The sequence below is a fragment of the Hyperolius riggenbachi genome, chromosome 6 (assembly GCF_040937935.1).
Source record: "Hyperolius riggenbachi isolate aHypRig1 chromosome 6, aHypRig1.pri, whole genome shotgun sequence".
Taxonomy (NCBI): domain Eukaryota; kingdom Metazoa; phylum Chordata; class Amphibia; order Anura; family Hyperoliidae; genus Hyperolius; species Hyperolius riggenbachi.
Window position 1 is genome coordinate 374,338,888 of NC_090651.1, and position 19,919 is coordinate 374,358,806.

Sequence of the window (19,919 nt, forward strand, 5' to 3'; positions counted from 1 at the left end):
GCTCCATAGCCACTCATGGGCGGGCTTACTGCACAAACTCAAGGTCTTGTTGGATATGTTTAGGCTGGCAACAGTGGAGGCGTCCCTCTAACTAGGTGAGTATCTAAGTTTTTTGTTTTTTTCTTGCCACCTCAGGTTCACTTTAAAGAGACACTGCAGCAAAAAAAAAAAATGATATAATGAATTGGCTGTGTAGTACTGATAATTACTAGAACATTAGTAACAAAGAAAATATTCTCCTATTTTTATTTTCAGTTATATAGTGTTTTTTTAATAACATTGCATCATTCTGTAATATTTGCACTCTGCATTCTAAAGGATTTTACAGAGCAGGCCAGTGAACTATTGACCTGTCCTCTGAAGAGAAAAAGAAAATACAGTGACTGACAGTTGAGATAACAAGCTTCAGAAGACAGAGCTCTTTGCGACTTTGAAAGTGGTGAAACTTAATGGCTCTTTTGCAAAGATAACAACTGGAGTTTCTTAACTCTTCCTGTACTGGAAACCATATTAGACATATGTCTCTGCTCCTAATGTTTTATTTCTTAGCTGTACTACACATACAAATCATTATATCATAATGTTTGTTTTTGCTTCCGTGTCTCTTTAAGACCTCTCCTGACTGGCTAGTTTCCTCTTTGCAGATTGAGGTCTTGCGATTGTTACCCTAGTACTTCCTGTGTGTCCCGCTCTTTCTCATAGAGACACATACGTTTGTATTGTAATACTGTATGGCAGGGTTGCTGAGAAATGTAGCCTGGCATCTGTTGTTCTTCCTCCATTGCAATTATTGTATGTCTGTATCTCAGGAAGCAAACCACAGAAGTGTGAGAGAAACTCCAGCTTCCAGCAGTAGGGTAAATATCCCGTTCAGTTTCTCCACTATTTTTTCCTTTCTATGCCCTCTACTCTAACTACACTGACAATTCTCAGAGCACCCTTTTTGTTTATGGTAAATGATAAGTATAGCGTTTGGCGCTGCATTTTTACATGTAAAATCTGCTAAATAGTGGCGCTTGCCTGCAAATGTGCACCTAATTCACCCAGATGTAACGCTCTGCACTGTCCTGGCTTCCTGTTTAGAAAGTGAAACCTTGAAATTCCACTTCCTGTGTACTATAAGTCTGCAGCAGGAAGCGGGCTGCACCAGCGTAGTGACTGACAGAAGCTCCCACCCTTCTCTTGCATGAAGAGTTTGCACAGTTGTTTCTTTAGCTGCATAGATCTCCGCCCATCTCCCTTATGTTCAATAAGGGAGGTGGGCGGAGCTCTATGCTGCTAAAGAAACAACTCTGCAGACTATTCCCTTGCTTCACACTTGTTGCTTTGTCTGTCCCAGCATTTTGCCACCATGCTCAGTCACGTTTTCAGGCCAAGGCTAATTACGAATAAATAAATGATTAAAGTGGACCTGAACTCAGAACTTCCTCTCTGCTCTAAAAGAAAAACAACAGCATAATAACTTTTAAAGAAAAACATTTCTTTGTTACAGCTGATACAAACCCTGCAATAAATCTGCTGTGTGTCTACTTACTGCTTTCATGGAAGCAGCGAAAGGGTTAACCTCCAGTGTTTACCAACTAGCTCTCTGCAGTGGCAGAGGAGATTCCTGATCTGACACAGCTGAGAGATCAAATTACAACTTGTGATTAATCACAGGTAGGGGAAATTAGACAGGCTAAACTCTCTAAATGCACACAGGGTGAATTTCTCTATGTTTTCTTTCTGTCCTGTGCAAGAGTTCAGGTCCACTTTAAGTAGCGCTGTTAAAAATATAAACTTGTCAGAATATGACAAATGAAAGTTTAATAGCTAAATTTAGACAAGTAAATCAGTCACAGTTAAATGTTATATAATGACTGAATCCTGTAATAGAAAAACAGTGCTTCTGCTCTCCCTTCAAACAGTTCAGTATGGGAGGACTGTGTGTGTAGCCAACAGACTGGCCCTGCATCTGGCCAGGCATGGGAATTCAGCACAACACTGGTCTTTGAGCTGTGACTGAAGGAACCACCCACCGGCCTCCAGATACTCCCCTCCCATCATGCTTTGCAGCATAACAACATCAATCCTGATACCACTGCCATAAACTCATCTTCCCGTCAAATGTCTGAAGGTTTGCGCCTAAAAAAAGGAGGAAAACCAATGAAATAATTTTTTGAAGAAATGCGAGAAACCAAAAAACATGATGAGATATTTTCAAGGAACTCCATTGGGGGATGTTACGAGTGATTCAGTAAACCTGCCTTAGGTTTTTTTTTCAAAAGAAAAATACTCTATTACCATTATGATTATTTGTTTTTTACATAGAGCCAACATCTCCCGTAGCGCTGTACATAGTACAAAACAAACACTGGGGGCATAGATACAAGAGAAGTACAATAATCTACAAACAGGACATCCGGCAATACAAGTACATGCATAGCTGATGTGTGGTTTGGGAGCTCACCAATACTGGTACCCGTTCGTATGATTACTTACAGCAGAATAAGAAGCACTAGGAGGAGGTCCCTTGTGAGCTTGCAGTCTAGATGGTATTGGGTTGGAGACACAGGGGATAGCGGATGAGGCAAGGAGCTTCCAATGATTCCTACAGCAAGTTATAGGCTTGTTTGAAGAGGCGTGTTTTTAAAGTACTTTGAAGAATTCTAGGCTTGGAGCATAATGGACAGGCTGTGAGAGAGAGTTTCAAAGGAGAGGGGACACTCCTGAGAAGTCCTGGATGAGGAAGTGAGAGGAGGTGACTAAGCAAGAGGACCTGCTGGGAGGAGAGAAGGTTCTGGGTGTTTCTAGGTGATCACAGATTCCAACCCTCACCTGACATAATGGCACACTCAGGATTTCTGAAAGGTCAGCTAAATGCACCCTTGTGAGATTCCACACTCATGCAGGATCACAGCTTTTATATGCTAATACATTCAAGCTATCCTAGATTCAAGTTTAAATGTACACCCCCCCCCCCCCCCCTCCCTCCAAGCACTCTACACATAACAATTGAAATGACACAACAAAACCTGCCAAGGACAACCACAGTGTCAAAGGGGATGGGGAACAGCTTGCTAATGATTATTACAATTCATTGATCTATAGAAGGGATCATTACCAGCACAGGACCAAGAAAGAGATAATACTGTGGTTGAGGGAAAGGGCCCCGGTGCGGTCACAACCTCTGCATTCTTTGCCCACTGCCATGCCCGCTGCCTAGGTTTATTTAAAAAAAGAGAGACTCTTGCAGTGGTTGCTGCATGCAGCTGTAATCCTGCCATCATCACAAAAATGAAATGACAAATCGTCTAATATTCTGCCAATACATGTGAGGGTTGTACATTTTATCGACTAGCAGCAGAATTTTTTAAAAAAATGTATTCATTCCAGGTTTGAAGAATCACGTGTGACTTGAATCCCCACTGGAGAACCTTGTAGATGCCCTAGTAAATAAGGAAAGTCTTGGAAAACCCTTAAGGGGCCCATACACGTAACGATTTTCCCGCCGATATACAGCAGATTCGATCACTGTGATCGAATCTGCTGAGAAATCGTCGTGCAAACGCTGACGGAACGATCGATTTCCGTCCGAAATTGATTGATAGCGGCGTTTGAATGTCCGACAACCGACGCTAGTGGCAATACATTACCTGCTCCGCCGGCGCATGTGCCTTCTCTGCGCTGGGCTCCGGCTGGCTTCACTTACTTCCTGTCGGGGGAAGTTTAATTAAACAGTAGAGCGCCCTTTACTGTTTAAACTTCCCCCGACAGGATGTAAAGTAAAGCCGGAGCGCAGAGCGGAGGAGAGAGAGCGGAGAAGAGGCAGCAGAGACCGGGGGACTCGCACCGGCCGGATCAGGTAATGTATATGGGTGAGGGCGGGGGGCAGGGGGCGACAGCTCTGCAAATTGGGAATCGGTTTCATAGTGAAATCGATTCAAAATCTGTTTGCAGTGTAGGCAGCCAATAGATCCCTCTTTGATCAGATTCGATCACAGAGGCATCTATCTGCTGGTCAATCTGGTGGCAATCGACCAGTGTATGGCAGCCTTTAGTCAGTCAGAAGATTCTTGGAGAGGCCTTAGTAAATCAGGAGATGCTTGGAGAAGCCTTAGTAAATCAGGAGATGCTTGGAGAAGCCTTAGTAAATCAGGAGATGATCGGAGAAGCCTTAGTAAATCAGGAGATGCTTGGAGAAGCCTTAGTAAATCAGGAGATGATCGGAGAAGCCTTAGTAAATCAGGAGATGATTGGAGAAGCCTTAGTAAATCAGGAGGTGGTTGGAGAAGCCTTAGTAAATCAGGAGATGCTTGGAGAATCCTTAGTAAATCAAGAGATGCTTGGAGAAGCCTTAGTAAATCAGTAGATGATCGGAGAAGCCTTAGTAAATCAGGAGATGATTGGAGAAGCCTTAGTAAATCAAGAGATGCTTGGAGAAGCCTTAGTAAATTAGGAGGTGGTTGGAGAAGCCTTAGTAAATCAGGAGGTAGTTGGAGAAGCCTTAGTAAATCAGGAGATGCTTGGAGAATCCTTAGTAAATCAGTAGATGATCGGAGAAGCCTTAGTAAATCAGCAGATAATTGGAGAAGCCTTAGTAAATCAGGAGATGCTTGGAGAAGGCTTAGTAAATCAGGAGATGATTGGAGAAGCCTTAGTAAATCAGGAGGTGGTTGGAGAAGCCTTAGTAAATCAGGAGATGCTTGGAGAATCCTTAGTGAATCAAGAGATGCTTGGAGAAGCCTTAGCAAATCAGCAGATGATTGGAGAAGCCTTAGTAAATCAGGAGATGCTTGGAGAAGGCTTAGTAAATCAGGAGATGATCAGAGAAGCCTTAGTAAATCAGGAGATGATTGGAGAAGCCTTAGTAAATAAGGAGTTGGTTGGAGAAGCCTTAGTAAATCAAGAGATGTTTAGAGAAGCCTTAGTAAATCAGGAGATGATCAGAGAAGCCTTAGTAAATCAGGAGATGTTTGGAGGAGCCTTAGTAAATCAGGAGATGCTTGGAGAAGCCCTAGTAAATCAGGAGATATTCGGAGAAGTCTTAGTAAATCAGGAGATGATCGGAGAAGCCTTAGTAAATCAGAAGTTGATTGGAGAAGCCTTAGTTAATCAGGAGATGCTTGGAGAAGCCTTAGTAAATCAGGAGATATTCGGAGAAGCCTTAGTAAATCAGAAGTTGATTGGAGAAGCCTTAGTAAATCAGGAGATGCTTGGAGAAGCCTTAGTAAATCAGGAGATGCTTGGAGAAGCCTTAGTAAATTAGGAGATGCTTGGAGAAGCCTTAGTAAATCAGGAGATGCTTGGAGAAGCCTTAGTAAATCAGGAGATGCTTGGAGAAGCCTTAGTAAATCAGGAGATATTCGGAGAAGCCTTAGTAAATCAGAAGTTGATTGGAGAAGCCTTAGTAAATCAGGAGATGCTTGGAGAAGCCTTAGTAAATCAGGAGATGATAGAAGCCTTAGTACATCAGGAGATGATCGGAGAAGCCTTAGTAAATCAGGAGATGTTTGGAGAAGCCTTAATAAATCAGGAGATGCTTGGAGAAGCCTTAGTAAATCAGGAGATGATTGGAGAAGCCTTAGTAAATCAGGAGATGATTGGAGAAGCCTTAGTAAATCAGGAGATGATTGGAGAAGCCTTAGTAAATCAGGAGATGCTTGGAGAAGGCTTAGTAAATCAGGAGATGATTGGAGAAGCCTTAGTAAATCAGGAGATGCTTGGAGAAGCCTTAGTAAATTTAGGAGATATTCGGAGAAGCCTTAGTAAATCAGGAGATGATAGAAGCCTTAGTACATCAGGAGATGATCGGAGAAGCCTTAGTAAATCAGGAGATGATCGGAGAAGCCTTAGTAAATCAGGAGATGTTTGGAGAAGCCTTAGTAAATCAGGAGATGATTGGAGAAGCCTTAGTAAATCAGGAGATGCTTGGAGAAGCCTTAGTAAATCAGGAGATGATTGGAGGAGCCTTAGTAAATCAGGAGATGCTTGGAGAAGGCTTAGTAAATCAGGAGATGATTGGAGAAGCCTTAGTAAATCAGGAGATGCTTGGAGAAGCCTTGGTAAATCAGGAGATGATTGGCGAAGCCTTAGTAAATCAGGAGATGCTTGGAGAAGGCTTATTAAATCAGGAGATGATTGGAGAAGCCTTAGTAAATCAGGAGATGCTTGGAGAAGCCTTAGTAAATCAGTAGATGATCGGAGAAGCCTTAGTAAATCAGGAGATGATTGGAGAAGCCTTAGTAAATCAAGAGATGCTTGGAGAAGCCTTAGTAAATTAGGAGGTGGTTGGAGAAGCCTTAGTAAATCAGGAGGTAGTTGGAGAAGCCTTAGTAAATCAGGAGATGCTTGGAGAATCCTTAGTAAATCAGTAGATGATCGGAGAAGCCTTAGTAAATCAGCAGATGATTGGAGAAGCCTTAGTAAATCAGGAGATGCTTGGAGAAGGCTTAGTAAATCAGGAGATGATTGGAGAAGCCTTAGTAAATCAGGAGGTGGTTGGAGAAGCCTTAGTAAATCAGGAGATGCTTGGAGAATCCTTAGTAAATCAAGAGATGCTTGGAGAAGCCTTAGCAAATCAGCAGATGATTGGAGAAGCCTTAGTAAATCAGGAGATGCTTGGAGAAGGCTTAGTAAATCAGGAGATGATCAGAGAAGCCTTAGTAAATCAGGAGATGATTGGAGAAGCCTTAGTAAATAAGGAGTTGGTTGGAGAAGCCTTAGTAAATCAAGAGATGTTTAGAGAAGCCTTAGTAAATCAGGAGATGATCAGAGAAGCCTTAGTAAATCAGGAGATGTTTGGAGGAGCCTTAGTAAATCAGGAGATGCTTGGAGAAGCCCTAGTAAATCAGGAGATATTCGGAGAAGTCTTAGTAAATCAGGAGATGATCGGAGAAGCCTTAGTAAATCAGAAGTTGATTGGAGAAGCCTTAGTTAATCAGGAGATGCTTGGAGAAGCCTTAGTAAATCAGGAGATATTCGGAGAAGCCTTAGTAAATCAGAAGTTGATTGGAGAAGCCTTAGTAAATCAGGAGATGCTTGGAGAAGCCTTAGTAAATCAGGAGATGCTTGGAGAAGCCTTAGTAAATTAGGAGATGCTTGGAGAAGCCTTAGTAAATCAGGAGATGCTTGGAGAAGCCTTAGTAAATCAGGAGATGCTTGGAGAAGCCTTAGTAAATCAGGAGATATTCGGAGAAGCCTTAGTAAATCAGAAGTTGATTGGAGAAGCCTTAGTAAATCAGGAGATGCTTGGAGAAGCCTTAGTAAATCAGGAGATGATAGAAGCCTTAGTACATCAGGAGATGATCGGAGAAGCCTTAGTAAATCAGGAGATGTTTGGAGAAGCCTTAATAAATCAGGAGATGCTTGGAGAAGCCTTAGTAAATCAGGAGATGATTGGAGAAGCCTTAGTAAATCAGGAGATGATTGGAGAAGCCTTAGTAAATCAGGAGATGATTGGAGAAGCCTTAGTAAATCAGGAGATGCTTGGAGAAGGCTTAGTAAATCAGGAGATGATTGGAGAAGCCTTAGTAAATCAGGAGATGCTTGGAGAAGCCTTAGTAAATTTAGGAGATATTCGGAGAAGCCTTAGTAAATCAGGAGATGATAGAAGCCTTAGTACATCAGGAGATGATCGGAGAAGCCTTAGTAAATCAGGAGATGATCGGAGAAGCCTTAGTAAATCAGGAGATGTTTGGAGAAGCCTTAGTAAATCAGGAGATGATTGGAGAAGCCTTAGTAAATCAGGAGATGCTTGGAGAAGCCTTAGTAAATCAGGAGATGATTGGAGGAGCCTTAGTAAATCAGGAGATGCTTGGAGAAGGCTTAGTAAATCAGGAGATGATTGGAGAAGCCTTAGTAAATCAGGAGATGCTTGGAGAAGCCTTAGTAAATCAGGAGATGATTGGCGAAGCCTTAGTAAATCAGGAGATGCTTGGAGAAGGCTTATTAAATCAGGAGATGATTGGAGAAGCCTTAGTAAATCAGGAGATGATTGGAGAAGCCTTAGTAAATCAGGAGATGATTGGAGAAGCCTTAGTAAATCAGGAGATGATTGGAGAAGCCTTAGTAAATCAGGAGATGCTTGGAGAAGGCTTAGTAAATCAGGAGATGATTGGAGAAGCCTTAGTAAATCAGGAGATGATTGGAGAAGCCTTAGTAAATCAGGGGATGATCGGAGAAGCCTTAGTAAATCAGGAGATGCTTGCCGAAGCCTTAGTAAATCAGGAGATGCTTGGAGAGGCCTTAGTAAATCAGGAGATGATCGGAGAAGCCTTAGTAAATCAGTAGATGATCAGAGAAGCCTTAGTAAATCAGGAGATATTCGGAGAAGCTTTAGTAAATCAGAAGTTGATTGGAGAAGCCTTAGTAAATCAGAAGATATTCTGAGAAGCCTTAGTAAATCAGGAGATGCTTGGAGAAGCCTTAGTAAATCAGGAGATATTCTGAGAAGCCTTAGTAAATCAGGAGATGCTTGGAGAGGCCTTAGTAAACCAGGAGATGATCGGAGAAGCCTTAGTAAATCAGTAGATGATCAGAGAAGCCTTAGTAAATCAGGAGATATTCGGAGAAGCCTTAGTAAATCAGGAGATGCTTGGAGAAGCCTTAGTAAATCAGGAGATATTCTGAGAAGCCTTAGTAAATCAGGAGGTGGTTGGAGAAGCCTTAGTAAATCAGGAGATGCTTGGAGAGGCCTTAGTAAATCAGGAGATGCTTGGAGAAGCCTTAGTAAATCAGGAGATGATTGGAGAAGCCTTAGTAAATCAGGAGATGATTGGAGGAGCCTTAGTAAATCAGGACATGCTCAGGGAAGCCTTAGTAAATCAGAAGTTGATTGGAGAAGCCTTAGTAAATCAGGAGATGATTGGAGAAGCCTTAGTAAATCAGGAGATGATCGGAGAAGCCTTAGTAAATCAGGAGATGTTTGGAGAAGCCTTAGTAAATCAGGAGATGATTGGAGAAGCCTTAGTAAATCAGGAGATGCTTGGAGAAGCCTTAGTAAATCAGGAGATGATTGGAGGAGCCTTAGTAAATCAGGAGATGCTTGGAGAAGGCTTAGTAAATCAGATGATTGGAGAAGCCTTAGTAAATCAGGAGATGCTTGGAGAAGCCTTAGTAAATCAGGAGATGATTGGAGAAGCCTTAGTAAATCAGGAGATGCTTGGAGAAGGCTTATTAAATCAGGAGATGATTGGAGAAGCCTTAGTAAATCAGGAGATGATTGGAGAAGCCTTAGTAAATCAGGAGATGATTGGAGAAGCCTTAGTAAATCAGGAGATGATTGGAGAAGCCTTAGTAAATCAGGAGATGATTGGAGAAGCCTTAGTAAATCAGGAGATGATTGGAGAAGCCTTAGTAAATCAGGGGATGATCGGAGAAGCCTTAGTAAATCAGGAGATGCTTGCCGAAGCCTTAGTAAATCAGGAGATGCTTGGAGAGGCCTTAGTAAATCAGGAGATGATCGGAGAAGCCTTAGTAAATCAGGAGATATTCGGAGAAGCTTTAGTAAATCAGAAGTTGATTGGAGAAGCCTTAGTAAATCAGGAGATATTCGGAGAAGCTTTAGTAAATCAGAAGTTGATTGGAGAAGCCTTAGTAAATCAGAAGATATTCTGAGAAGCCTTAGTAAATCAGGAGATGCTTGGAGAAGCCTTAGTAAATCAGGAGATATTCTGAGAAGCCTTAGTAAATCAGGAGATGCTTGAAGAGGCCTTAGTAAACCAGGAGATGATCGGAGAAGCCTTAGTAAATCAGTAGATGATCAGAGAAGCCTTAGTAAATCAGGAGATATTCGGAGAAGCCTTAGTAAATCAGGAGATGCTTGGGGAAGCCTTAGTAAATCAGGAGATATTCTGAGAAGCCTTAGTAAATCAGGAGGTGGTTGGAGAAGCCTTAGTAAATCAGGAGATGCTTGGAGAGGCCTTAGTAAATCAGGAGATATTCTGAGAAGCCTTAGTAAATCAGGAGGTGGTTGGAGAAGCTTTAGTAAATCAGGAGATGATTGGAGGAGCCTTAGTAAATCAGGACATGCTCAGGGAAGCCTTAGTAAATCAGAAGTTGATTGGAGAAGCCTTAGTAAATCAGGAGATGATTGGAGAAGCCTTAGTAAATCAGGAGATGATTGGAGAAGCCTTAGTAAATCAGGAGATGCTTGGAGAAGCTTTAGTAAATCAGGAGATGATTGGAGAAGCCTTATGCTGGGAACACACGATATGTTTTTACCGTTCGATTCTACGCTCAATCGTTTTTTCTGCTCAACTCTCTTATCTTCCCCTCGTTTCTCTTATCTTTTTCCATTCACTTCTATGAGCAATCGAGCAGTAAAACGATCAAGAGGAATATCGGACATGACGGAATTTAAACGCATCTATCTAATGAAAAAACGTAACGTGTGTTCCCAGCGTTAGTACATCCACTCTTTGATATCTTTGTGTAGCTTTTTCTCTCTTCTTGTTACGTAGCCTTTGTTCCTCTAGTAGTAACATCCTTTTTTTTCTCCATGTTTCCTTTGCAGAAGATGCAGAGCTGGTACAGTGTAAGTATCCGCACGTCTTGCATTTTATTTGTCCTGCATTTTTTTACCTTAACTTTCACTCGCATCCCTAGACTTAAAGCGCTCCTGAAGTGTACTAAAATCTTCTATTGAAAAACATGGTGAGCTAGAGAACCCACACAACTCATCCTCCTCCTGCTGTTCATTGTCTTCGGGTCCCTCCTGTTCACCTTTTTAGGACCTCTTCCCCCTCCCCACACAGTGTCCAGGATGTCCATTGGCCAGTGAGCAAGGTAGAGGTGAGCAAGGTAGAGGTGACAAGGCAGAGGCAAGAGAGGCTCCAGCCTCAGGGCGCAGTGTAGGAGGGGCGCACAACTCACTCAGCTATCATTCCTCTATTGTGTTTGAAGCAGAGGGAAATAAGAACAGGGGATACATGGCAGTAACTGCAACCCCAGATAATTAGAGATTAAGGTGCGGGGGGGGGGGGGGGGGTAGACCTGGGTCGCCTCTTAGCCAGTGTGTGACGGCTGGGGTGGGAGGGATAGAGGGGCGTACTTTGGTGTCTCCACCTTGGGTGCTGGAGGACCTTGTCCCGGCTCTGGGTGCAATACCTTTAATTCAGTTTGCAAATTGCAAAAGTAATGCACATACAAGAGCGCAAAAATTTTCAAGCGTATCTCACTTGCCCGATGTTCGGCCATGGCATGTGTGTGTCGACCAGGTGTGTGTGTGACGCCACACATGGCCTCGTGGTATGTGTGCCTCCATGTGGTGGCATTTGGTGTGACAGCAGAGCTGGGGGGGGGCAGAGAAGGAGAATGGGAGTTGCAAAAGCTGTATAGGTGAGATTTACAATGCACGGGGCTCTGCGCATGCGCACTACGTAGTTGAGATGTATCGCAGTGACGGAGGGGGTTGAAGGAGAACGGGGAGAACATTCTCCTCTGTCCACTACCATTTTTAAATTTAGATGTGCGCTAAGGTATCCTTTAAGACTTGACGCAGTTTATTGCACGCACCCAATTGTCTGAAAAGTGCTGCAGACATGTCCTGTGCTCTATTACACCAGCCTGCAGCCTGCTTACCTCCTGCCAGAGCAGGTCAGAGAATTTCTGCTCCCCACCACAGTGCTTTTTCAATCATAGGACCATAAATAGTATATCGTCGGCTTTCACGGTTTCCGTTTAGCCAATTTAGATGTTCAGTTACCTCTCCACACGAGTCTGCATTGTTGTCCAGAATCACGCTGTATAAATATGGCTAGCCACGCCTCTGTCTCCTGATGACTGTAAATCCTCTCCTTCTAGATGCTGAGCCCCACCTACAAGCAGAGGAACGAAGACTTTCGCAAGATTTTCAAGAAACTTCCCGATACTGAACGTCTCATCGTGGGTGAGTGCGAATCGCTGGGTACAGAAATCAATGTAAGGTTCCCATAGGTTACTCTGTTTTCAGTATCGATATCTGACCAGTTCGATCATAACTAGGGATGGTCGGAAATGCAAATTTCGCGGTAAATCCGCATTCCGCCATTGCCAATTACCGCTACTGCTACCGATTCCGCTTTCCGCTACCAATTTCCGCATTCCGATACGGATTTCCGCTGGAATTCGCGGAAATTTCCCCCGACTTTAACATCAATTTTCTCAAAAACTATAAGGTCTTTTTGAAAACTTTTTTTTGCATCTTGTTCACAATCTTGCGGATCTTGTTCACAAGATCCGCCTACTGCACTTGTATTACCGATTTCCGCATTCCGATGCGGAATTGCAATTTCTGATCGGAGTTTCGGAACTTGCATTTCCGCGGAATCCAAATGAGCATCCCTAATAACGGATACCTGATCGATCCTTGTGATTACTTTCCAGCTGAGACGATTGATCCTGGAAACTGGAAAAATCTCGATTGAAAGGGGGGCATGGCAGTGACAGCGGACGATTTCCTGACAGACTCCCTGCTGGTCTCCCCCCAAGTGTATGTGCGGCCCCGGGGCCCTTAGTGAGTGTTTCAGGCTCACTTGTCATGCTGGCGCCTCCTCCTGTGTCTGGCATGTTTTCGAATTGCCACCACGAGCGCCCGTACCACGTGACGCCGACGCATGTAGTTGAAGGCAGTACTAAGACAATTTCCAATAGCTCTCATGCTGAAATCTATTGGAAATCTGTGTGTGGTGTTTGGGCAAGCAATAGATCTTTCTCTGATCAGATTCAGTCAGAGAGGAGTGTATCTTAAGGTGGATTTGGTGGCCAACGTCTAACGCACAGGTGTCAAACTCAAGACCCATTGGCCCAATGCGGCCCTCTCCACCATTTTATGTGGCCTGCATCATTATACACAGTAAAAGAATAACCACAAACTGCCTTTCCGTCACACCGGTGACAGTGTTTCTGGTTGAAACATTGTCAATTTGAGCCAAAGTGCAGCAATAATCCCCCAAACCCCAAAGTGAGATTAGCATGAGGCCCATATTTGGATCTAAACCATATCTCCCAACTGTCCCGCTTTTGGAGGGACAGTCCCTCATTGGGAGCCCTGTCCCTCTGTCCCGCTTTCCTCCTCATTTGTCCCTCTTTCAGGACTTTGTCCCTTTTTCTATGTAAATATACTGTATACAGTATATTTCTCTACTAAAAAAAAAAATGTGTTTGATTGACTCTAAACTTTATTCACATCCTTTAAATTGACATATTACTAATTGTAAATGTTAATATGAAGAAAAATAAACCAGGATAGAAAGGAACAGAGTGTGGTTTGAATTACAAAACAACATATTGTTCTTATGAAATCTTTATGGTATGTGTGAGTAGGGGTGTGGTGGGGCGTGATCAGGGGTGTGGCAGAGGCATGGCTTAAGTGTCCCTCTTTCTCATCTCAAAAAGTTGGGAGGTATGTCTAAACCTCCATGCAGCTGTGTAAACATCCCCCCGCCCCCCCATCTCCCCACAGTGCTGAGTAACACAGCGGAGCAGTGTAAAGTTTACCTTCTCCAGCGCTGCATTGGGTCTGTTCTTCCCAGCAGCTGCACGCTCTATGCTTGTATACTTCCCGATCATGTGACATGTATTTGGAGCCAGAGGTATGCAGCAGAGAGCATGTGACTATCAGGAAGATTGGAGGAGACCTAAAGTAGGTATGTGTTAGACTGCTCCGCTGTGCCACTCTGCAGAAGGGGGGAGGAGCGGGCCCCCAAATTCCCAGCTAATCCCCCCCACCCCTTTCCCGGTCACTATAGTTTCCTTTATACCTGGTACACACAATACAATTTCCAGTCAGATTGCCGAATCAATAATTTCCGGCAGGTCCAATCTGATTTCCATTCAAAATCTGATCGATTTTTCAATCACTTCTATACAAAATTGATCAGAAAAACTATTAGAAATCATATCGGACCTGTCAAAAATTTCTATATGACCCATCTATCTGACGGGAAATTGCATGGTGTGTACCAGGCATTACTTAGTCTTACATTGTTCAATAAATGTTAAATCTTAACCACTTCCCCTCCCCCGGGACGAGTAACTACGTCCCTGCAAAAAGCCATATCTCCGTAGAGGGACGTAGCTACTACGTTCCTTCCTGCTCGGCATGACCCCCCCAAACCCCAAAGTGAGATTAGCATGAGGCCCATATTTGGATCTAAACCATATCTCCCAACTGTCCCGCTTTTGGAGGGACAGTCTCCCCCCCCCCCCCCCCCCCCCCCGAGCATGGTACCGCGATTGTTACCACTGCTAATAGTTAGCCGGGAGATCAATGAATGGGAACACAGTCCCCGTGTGAATGACCGCAGCCGTCTATAAGACGGCACCGCCATTCACAAAACCGATACATGCACACTCTACATATACAGAAGTTATGCGTGAGGACATCTTGTGGCCAAATAGTAAAATCACATCTGCATTTTTGTTTTAATTGACATTTAAAATTAACCCCTTACCTCCCACACTCCCAAATAGTTACCCAAAAATGTTTTGGTAAGAAAAAAAATAATATACAATAAAAAAATGCATAAATAGTTACCTTAGGGACTGAACTTTTTAATATATATGTTAAGAGGGTATTTCCAAATAAAATATTGGCGCCATACCTTGTACTGGGGGAAAAAATGTTAACATTGCAATAACCGGGACAAATGGACAAATAAAATGTGTGGGTTTTAATTACGGTAGCATGTATCATTTTAAAACTATAATGGCCTGAAACTGAGAAATAGAGAAATGTTTCCATTTTTTTCTTCTTTTTCTTGTTAAAATACTTTTAGAATAAAATAATTCTTAGCAAAAAGTACCCCCCAAAGAAAGCCTAAGGCCTCGTTCACATCTGCTGCGCTGAAAAACGTGTTAAAGCGCAGGGTAAAAAACGCATGCGCTTGTGCGCGCTTTAGTCCGCGTTTCTGTGCGTTGCGCTGCGCTTCTTTAAAGCACGTTTTGCTTACTGTAGCAGCAGCAGTTGTCAATAAAACTTTGTTTTTGTATGTAAATGTATTTTTTTCTCCAATTAGGGGTAAAAAACGCATGCGCTTCTATGCGCTTGTACGCGCTTCTATGCGCTAAAAAAGCGGACCCATTCACTTGCATTGCTGTGCGCTTTCCAGCTCAACGCACAGAAATGCCTGCAACACTACGTTTCTGTAACGCTGCTCAGCGCAGCGCATAGATGTGAACCAGCTACATTTAGTTACATGGAAAAATCAATACCTTGCTGAACGCACAGGGCAGTGCGCTGTGGAAAGCGCACAGAAACGGCCCTGATGTGAACGAGGCCTTATTGGTAGCAAAAAAAAAACAAGATATAGATTGTTTCGTTGTGAGAAGTAGTAATAAAGTTATTGGCGAATGAATGGAAGAAGCGCTGACAGTTGAAAACTGCTCTGTTTTTTCAAAGAGGAGCTGTCGGCTATACTCTAATCTCAGAAAAAAAAAAAAACACATACAGTATACAGTATAAGTAGATAAATACTTGCTCTACTTACAGAACACATGTATTGCACTTTCCACGTTTTGATTTTAGTGATTTTTCTACAGTAAAAAAACAAAAAAATCCTTCTTGCCATTTCTCATTTCAAGTGTGGCTATTTTGAAGCCAATTCTGATGTAATTTCCTCCCTTAGTCTCCTCTGCCTGATTTGCCCGCCCTTCACTATAAAAAGTGCATTGGCTCAGTATGAGAAATATTGGCCAATCAGAGAGGAACAGAGGTGTGGGAGGGGAAAACAGGAGGGAAAGAGGCTTCAGCCAATCAGGCTGCATTAGTTAAGTCTGAGGGGAAGTAGAGAAGCAAAAAAGGACAACCCAGCATGCCCTGCAACTTCCTTTGTGTGGCAGATGTACCAAATAAGAGTCAGGTAAACTGGAGAATGATCATTTATCAACAAGAAAAGTAATAGTGATTTTAACGTTTGGATTGCCTGGTTAGCATCCTTATTACTTGTTTACCAGATAAAAATAAAGAATTGATTTTTGATTTTATGCCCGACAGTTACACTTTAAGGGGGAAAAACCCCCTTGGAGGTGAAGTGGTTAATGAACAATTTGGCGCGCAGCTATGTTCTAGATTTTGGGCCCTTTTGTGGTTGCGTTTGACACCCCTGGTCTAATGTATGGACACCTTAGTGCCTCGTAATTTATGAAAATGTCCGCATTTCTGATTCGTCATCATTTTTTTCTCTAAAATGTATGCAATTTCACAAAGGTGAGATTTTTCTCGTGTGTGTTTTTTGCTTGCAAAACTAGATCGCACTGCAGTGAAAATTGACTTTTTTGTGAAACAAATTTTTTGAAAAAAATATAGACTTTGAGGAGAAAAAACATTGCAAGAAAACAATGTGCTCTTGGCTGCAGGTTGTGTAGATTGTGCTTGTTATCCTGATGTGACAATACAAAGCAATGAGTCGCTGTGCTAATCTCGTACTCTGACCTCTCCCCTCCTCCAGATTATTCCTGTGCGCTGCAGAAAGATATCCTCCTCCAGGGAAGACTCTACTTATCGGAGAATTGGATCTGTTTCTATAGCAACATTTTCCGCTGGGAAACCACCGTGAGTTCTGCGCCAAGCGCAGCTTTTTATTATTTTCCTTTTTTTCTGGGCTTTGTAAAATGTTTAAACTCCACTGTGAAAATGACAGAGGGAGTTCTGAATCGTCAGACGGAGTATAAACATGAAAAGCGAAATCCTAGCTAACCAAGCCGGCTCTGTATTGTGCATGTTGCCAAACAGCGCCGGCGTCTCATAAGATGATATCACGCCAAACAGCGCCGCCGTCTCACAAGATGATATCACGCGCTGCCTCATAAGATGATATCACGCGCTGCCTCATAAGATGATATCACGCGCTGCCTCATAAGATGATATCACGCGCTGCCTCATAAGATGATATCACGCGCTGCCTCATAAGATGATATCACGCGCTGCCTCATAAGATGATATCACGCGCGGGTAAAGGGAGGAATTTGGAGTCTGAAGATAAATTCTACTTCCATTTAAAAGTTGCTGTGGTGCTATTTTGTTATTTAAAGGGAACTTGAAGTGAGAGGGCTATGGAGGCTGCCATATTTATTTCCTGTTAAACAATACCAGCTGCCTGGCAGCCCTGCTGATCTCTTTGGCTGCAGTAGTGTCTGAATCACACACCTGAAACAAGTATGTAGCTAATCTAGTCACGCTGGGAGACTGAAGGCGGAGCGGAGCATCGGCGCAAGCGATCTCCTGCTAGCCCCATTGAAGGCCGTTCACGCCAATCGGTGTGGAGCGGTCTTGGTGCTGCTGCTGTGTTCATGCCAATTGGCGTGAAGCGGTCGGCTGGTAGTTAACTGTCCCTCAGGGGAGCTCACAATCTAATCCTTACCATAGTCATGTGTCTTTGTATGTATCATAGTCTAAGGCTCAACACACACCATACAATCTTGGTTGTTCAATCTTACCATTTTTATGTAGTATAAGAGCTTATACAATCAATCATTCAAGGTATTTTCAATCTGTTGGCCCTTATACTACATAGATTTGGTAAATCTGTACAACCAAGATTGTATGGTGTCTGTTGAGCTTCAGGCCAATTCAGGGGATGCCAATTAAAGGGGCACTATGACGAAAAATTCTAAAATTTAAAATATGTGCAGACATAAAAAATAAGAAGTACGTTTTTCCCAGAGTAAAATGAGCCATAAATGACTTTTCTTTGAAGTGTTGCTGTCACTTACAGTAGGTAGTAGAAATCTGACGGAAGCAACAGGTTTTGGACTAGTCCATCTCTTCATGGGGGATTCTCAGCAAGGCTTTTATTCTTTTTTAAAGATATTCTTAAAAAAGGATTTAAACAATGATGCTGGCCAGCTTCCCTGCTCGCTACACAGTTTTTTGGCAGTTGGACAGAGCAACTGCCATTCACTAAGGGCATTTTGAAAATAAAGAAATCCCTGAGAATCCCCTATGAAGAGATGGACTAGTCCAAAACCTGTCGCTTCTGTCAGATTTCTACTACTTTTTGTAAGTGACAGCAACATAGGAGAAAAGTAATTTACGGCTCATTTTACTCTGGAAAAAAACCTACTTCTTATTTGTCTATGTTTGCACAAATTTTAAATTTTAAAATTTTTCGCCATAGTACCTCTTTAACTTGCCTGTATGTTTTTGGGATGTGCGAGGAAACCAGAGTGCCAGGAGGAAACCCACACAGACATGGGGATACATACCAACTCCTTGCAGATGTAAGTATTGCAGGCAGAGGGTCATCAGGACAGCCAGGCAACTAATATGTTTTAAAAGAAAATAAATATGGCAGCCTCCATAGTCTTCTCACTTCAAGTGTGCTTTTAAAGCCCCTATCCAGGCAATGAAGGGCTGTTACCCCTGAATATCTTCTGACGAGGGAGTAGTGGATGGTCCGTCGGGTCGGGGTAGCGCTACATAGAGATGAGACGGGTGAGGATTGAGTTTTTGTATTTATATCGCAGATCACCATCCAGCTGAAGGACATCCGATGTATTAAGAAAGAGAAAACGGCGAAGCTGATCCCCAACGCCATCCAAGTCTGCACAGAGAACGAGAAGGTGAGCCGCTGCCTGTTATTCCCGTGTGTGAAAGCCGAGCGGCGTGCCAATGTCACATGCTGCAATGCCCGTTACATCTTCATAACGTTCTGCATGGCATTCCTACAGGGTGACCCTCCATCTGTGTGCTGAGACTGAGATATACACTGTGCAGTTCACATGAGGAGGACCCCCAAACAACCGTACCCTTCCCCCACCCTCCACTGTTTAGGCTTAAAACTGAGGCTTTAAATTGCGTGCAGGAAACAAAGGGCACCAGGAAAAAAGGGCCCGGCTGGATAACGAAATGACACCGATGGATAACGAAATCTCAATAACGATATACATTGTTAACAAAATTGGTTAATGATAAATACTGTTTTAAAAGTTGATAACGAAAATATATTAACATTAAAAATCGCTACGTAATTCAATACAGCTTAACCCAACACTACCCTCACACAGAACCCTCCCCTGGTGGTGCCTAAAACTAACCACTCCCCCTAGTGGTGCCTAACCCTAACCAACCCCAGTGCTGCCTAACCCTAACCACCTCCCCTGGTAGTGTCTAACCCTAACCCCCCGTGTTTCCCAACCCTAACCCCCCCGGGTGGTGCCTAACCCTAACCACTCCCTCTGCAGAAACACCCTTTTACAAATAGAAACGATAATATCTTTGATAACGTAAAATCTGTACATATAAACAAAATATTATGACGAAAACTATAACACTGCAAGCTTCTAAAACGATAACATACTACAAAAACTGTCATTTTCTAATGTTGTTAATGATATTTATCGCGGTGCCCTTTATTCTGCTTTTTTTGCCGTATTAACGATAATTGTATTAGTCTATGGTGGCGCCCTTTTCATCCAATAGCTGCTGGCGCCCTTTTTTTTCTGCTACCTTTAAATTGTTAGGATGGTTATACTGCATGAGAGGTTAAAACATCCTAAAATGATCCTCTGGTCCACAGCGCTGTATACTTGCATTATTGCTGCTAGTCTGACATGTCACCTCCATACCATTTTTGCTGTACTCGTGTCAATAGGAGGCCCCTACACTTATCATTTTTTTTCTTGCATGGTGTGTACTAGGCATTAAAGAGGCCCTGTAGTGACATATAGTAGTATGCAGTAAATTGTTCAGGATAGCCACTTTTATGGCAATTTTCCTTGTTTCAGCATCAGAAACACGTTCTATATCTACTGTATATATTGCTGTATACACACTCCCTCCCACTGAGGCTTTGCCTAGGCTGTTAAGTTCTTATTTTCTACTGGCTTTACAACTATCAGTTAACAAACAGTCCACAGCGATCACCTGACATGACTAAAGATGTGATACATTTCAGAATGTAAATCATCTATAAATGAGTATTGTAAAAAAAAAATGGCAATTTTCACGACAGTTCCTC

At 42.8% G+C, this 19,919-nt stretch overlaps 1 protein-coding gene across 11 annotated transcripts in view; it reads left to right on the top strand.

The window, feature by feature from the left end:
• Positions 1 to 19,919, top strand: part of GRAMD1A (GRAM domain containing 1A) — a 264,618-nt gene that overhangs the window by 174,653 nt on the left and 70,046 nt on the right. For 8 of the 11 annotated variants that reach the window (XM_068241916.1, XM_068241918.1, XM_068241917.1 and 5 more), the window contains exons 3-7: positions 810 to 857; positions 10,496 to 10,516; positions 11,785 to 11,869; positions 16,410 to 16,513; positions 18,427 to 18,522. In XM_068241916.1, the coding sequence (XP_068098017.1) occupies positions 810 to 857; positions 10,496 to 10,516; positions 11,785 to 11,869; positions 16,410 to 16,513; positions 18,427 to 18,522 (354 nt within the window). The remainder of the gene's footprint in view (positions 1 to 809; positions 858 to 10,495; positions 10,517 to 11,784; positions 11,870 to 16,409; positions 16,514 to 18,426; positions 18,523 to 19,919) is intronic. The other 3 variants (XM_068241919.1, XM_068241920.1, XM_068241921.1) reach the window with 1 other exon arrangement.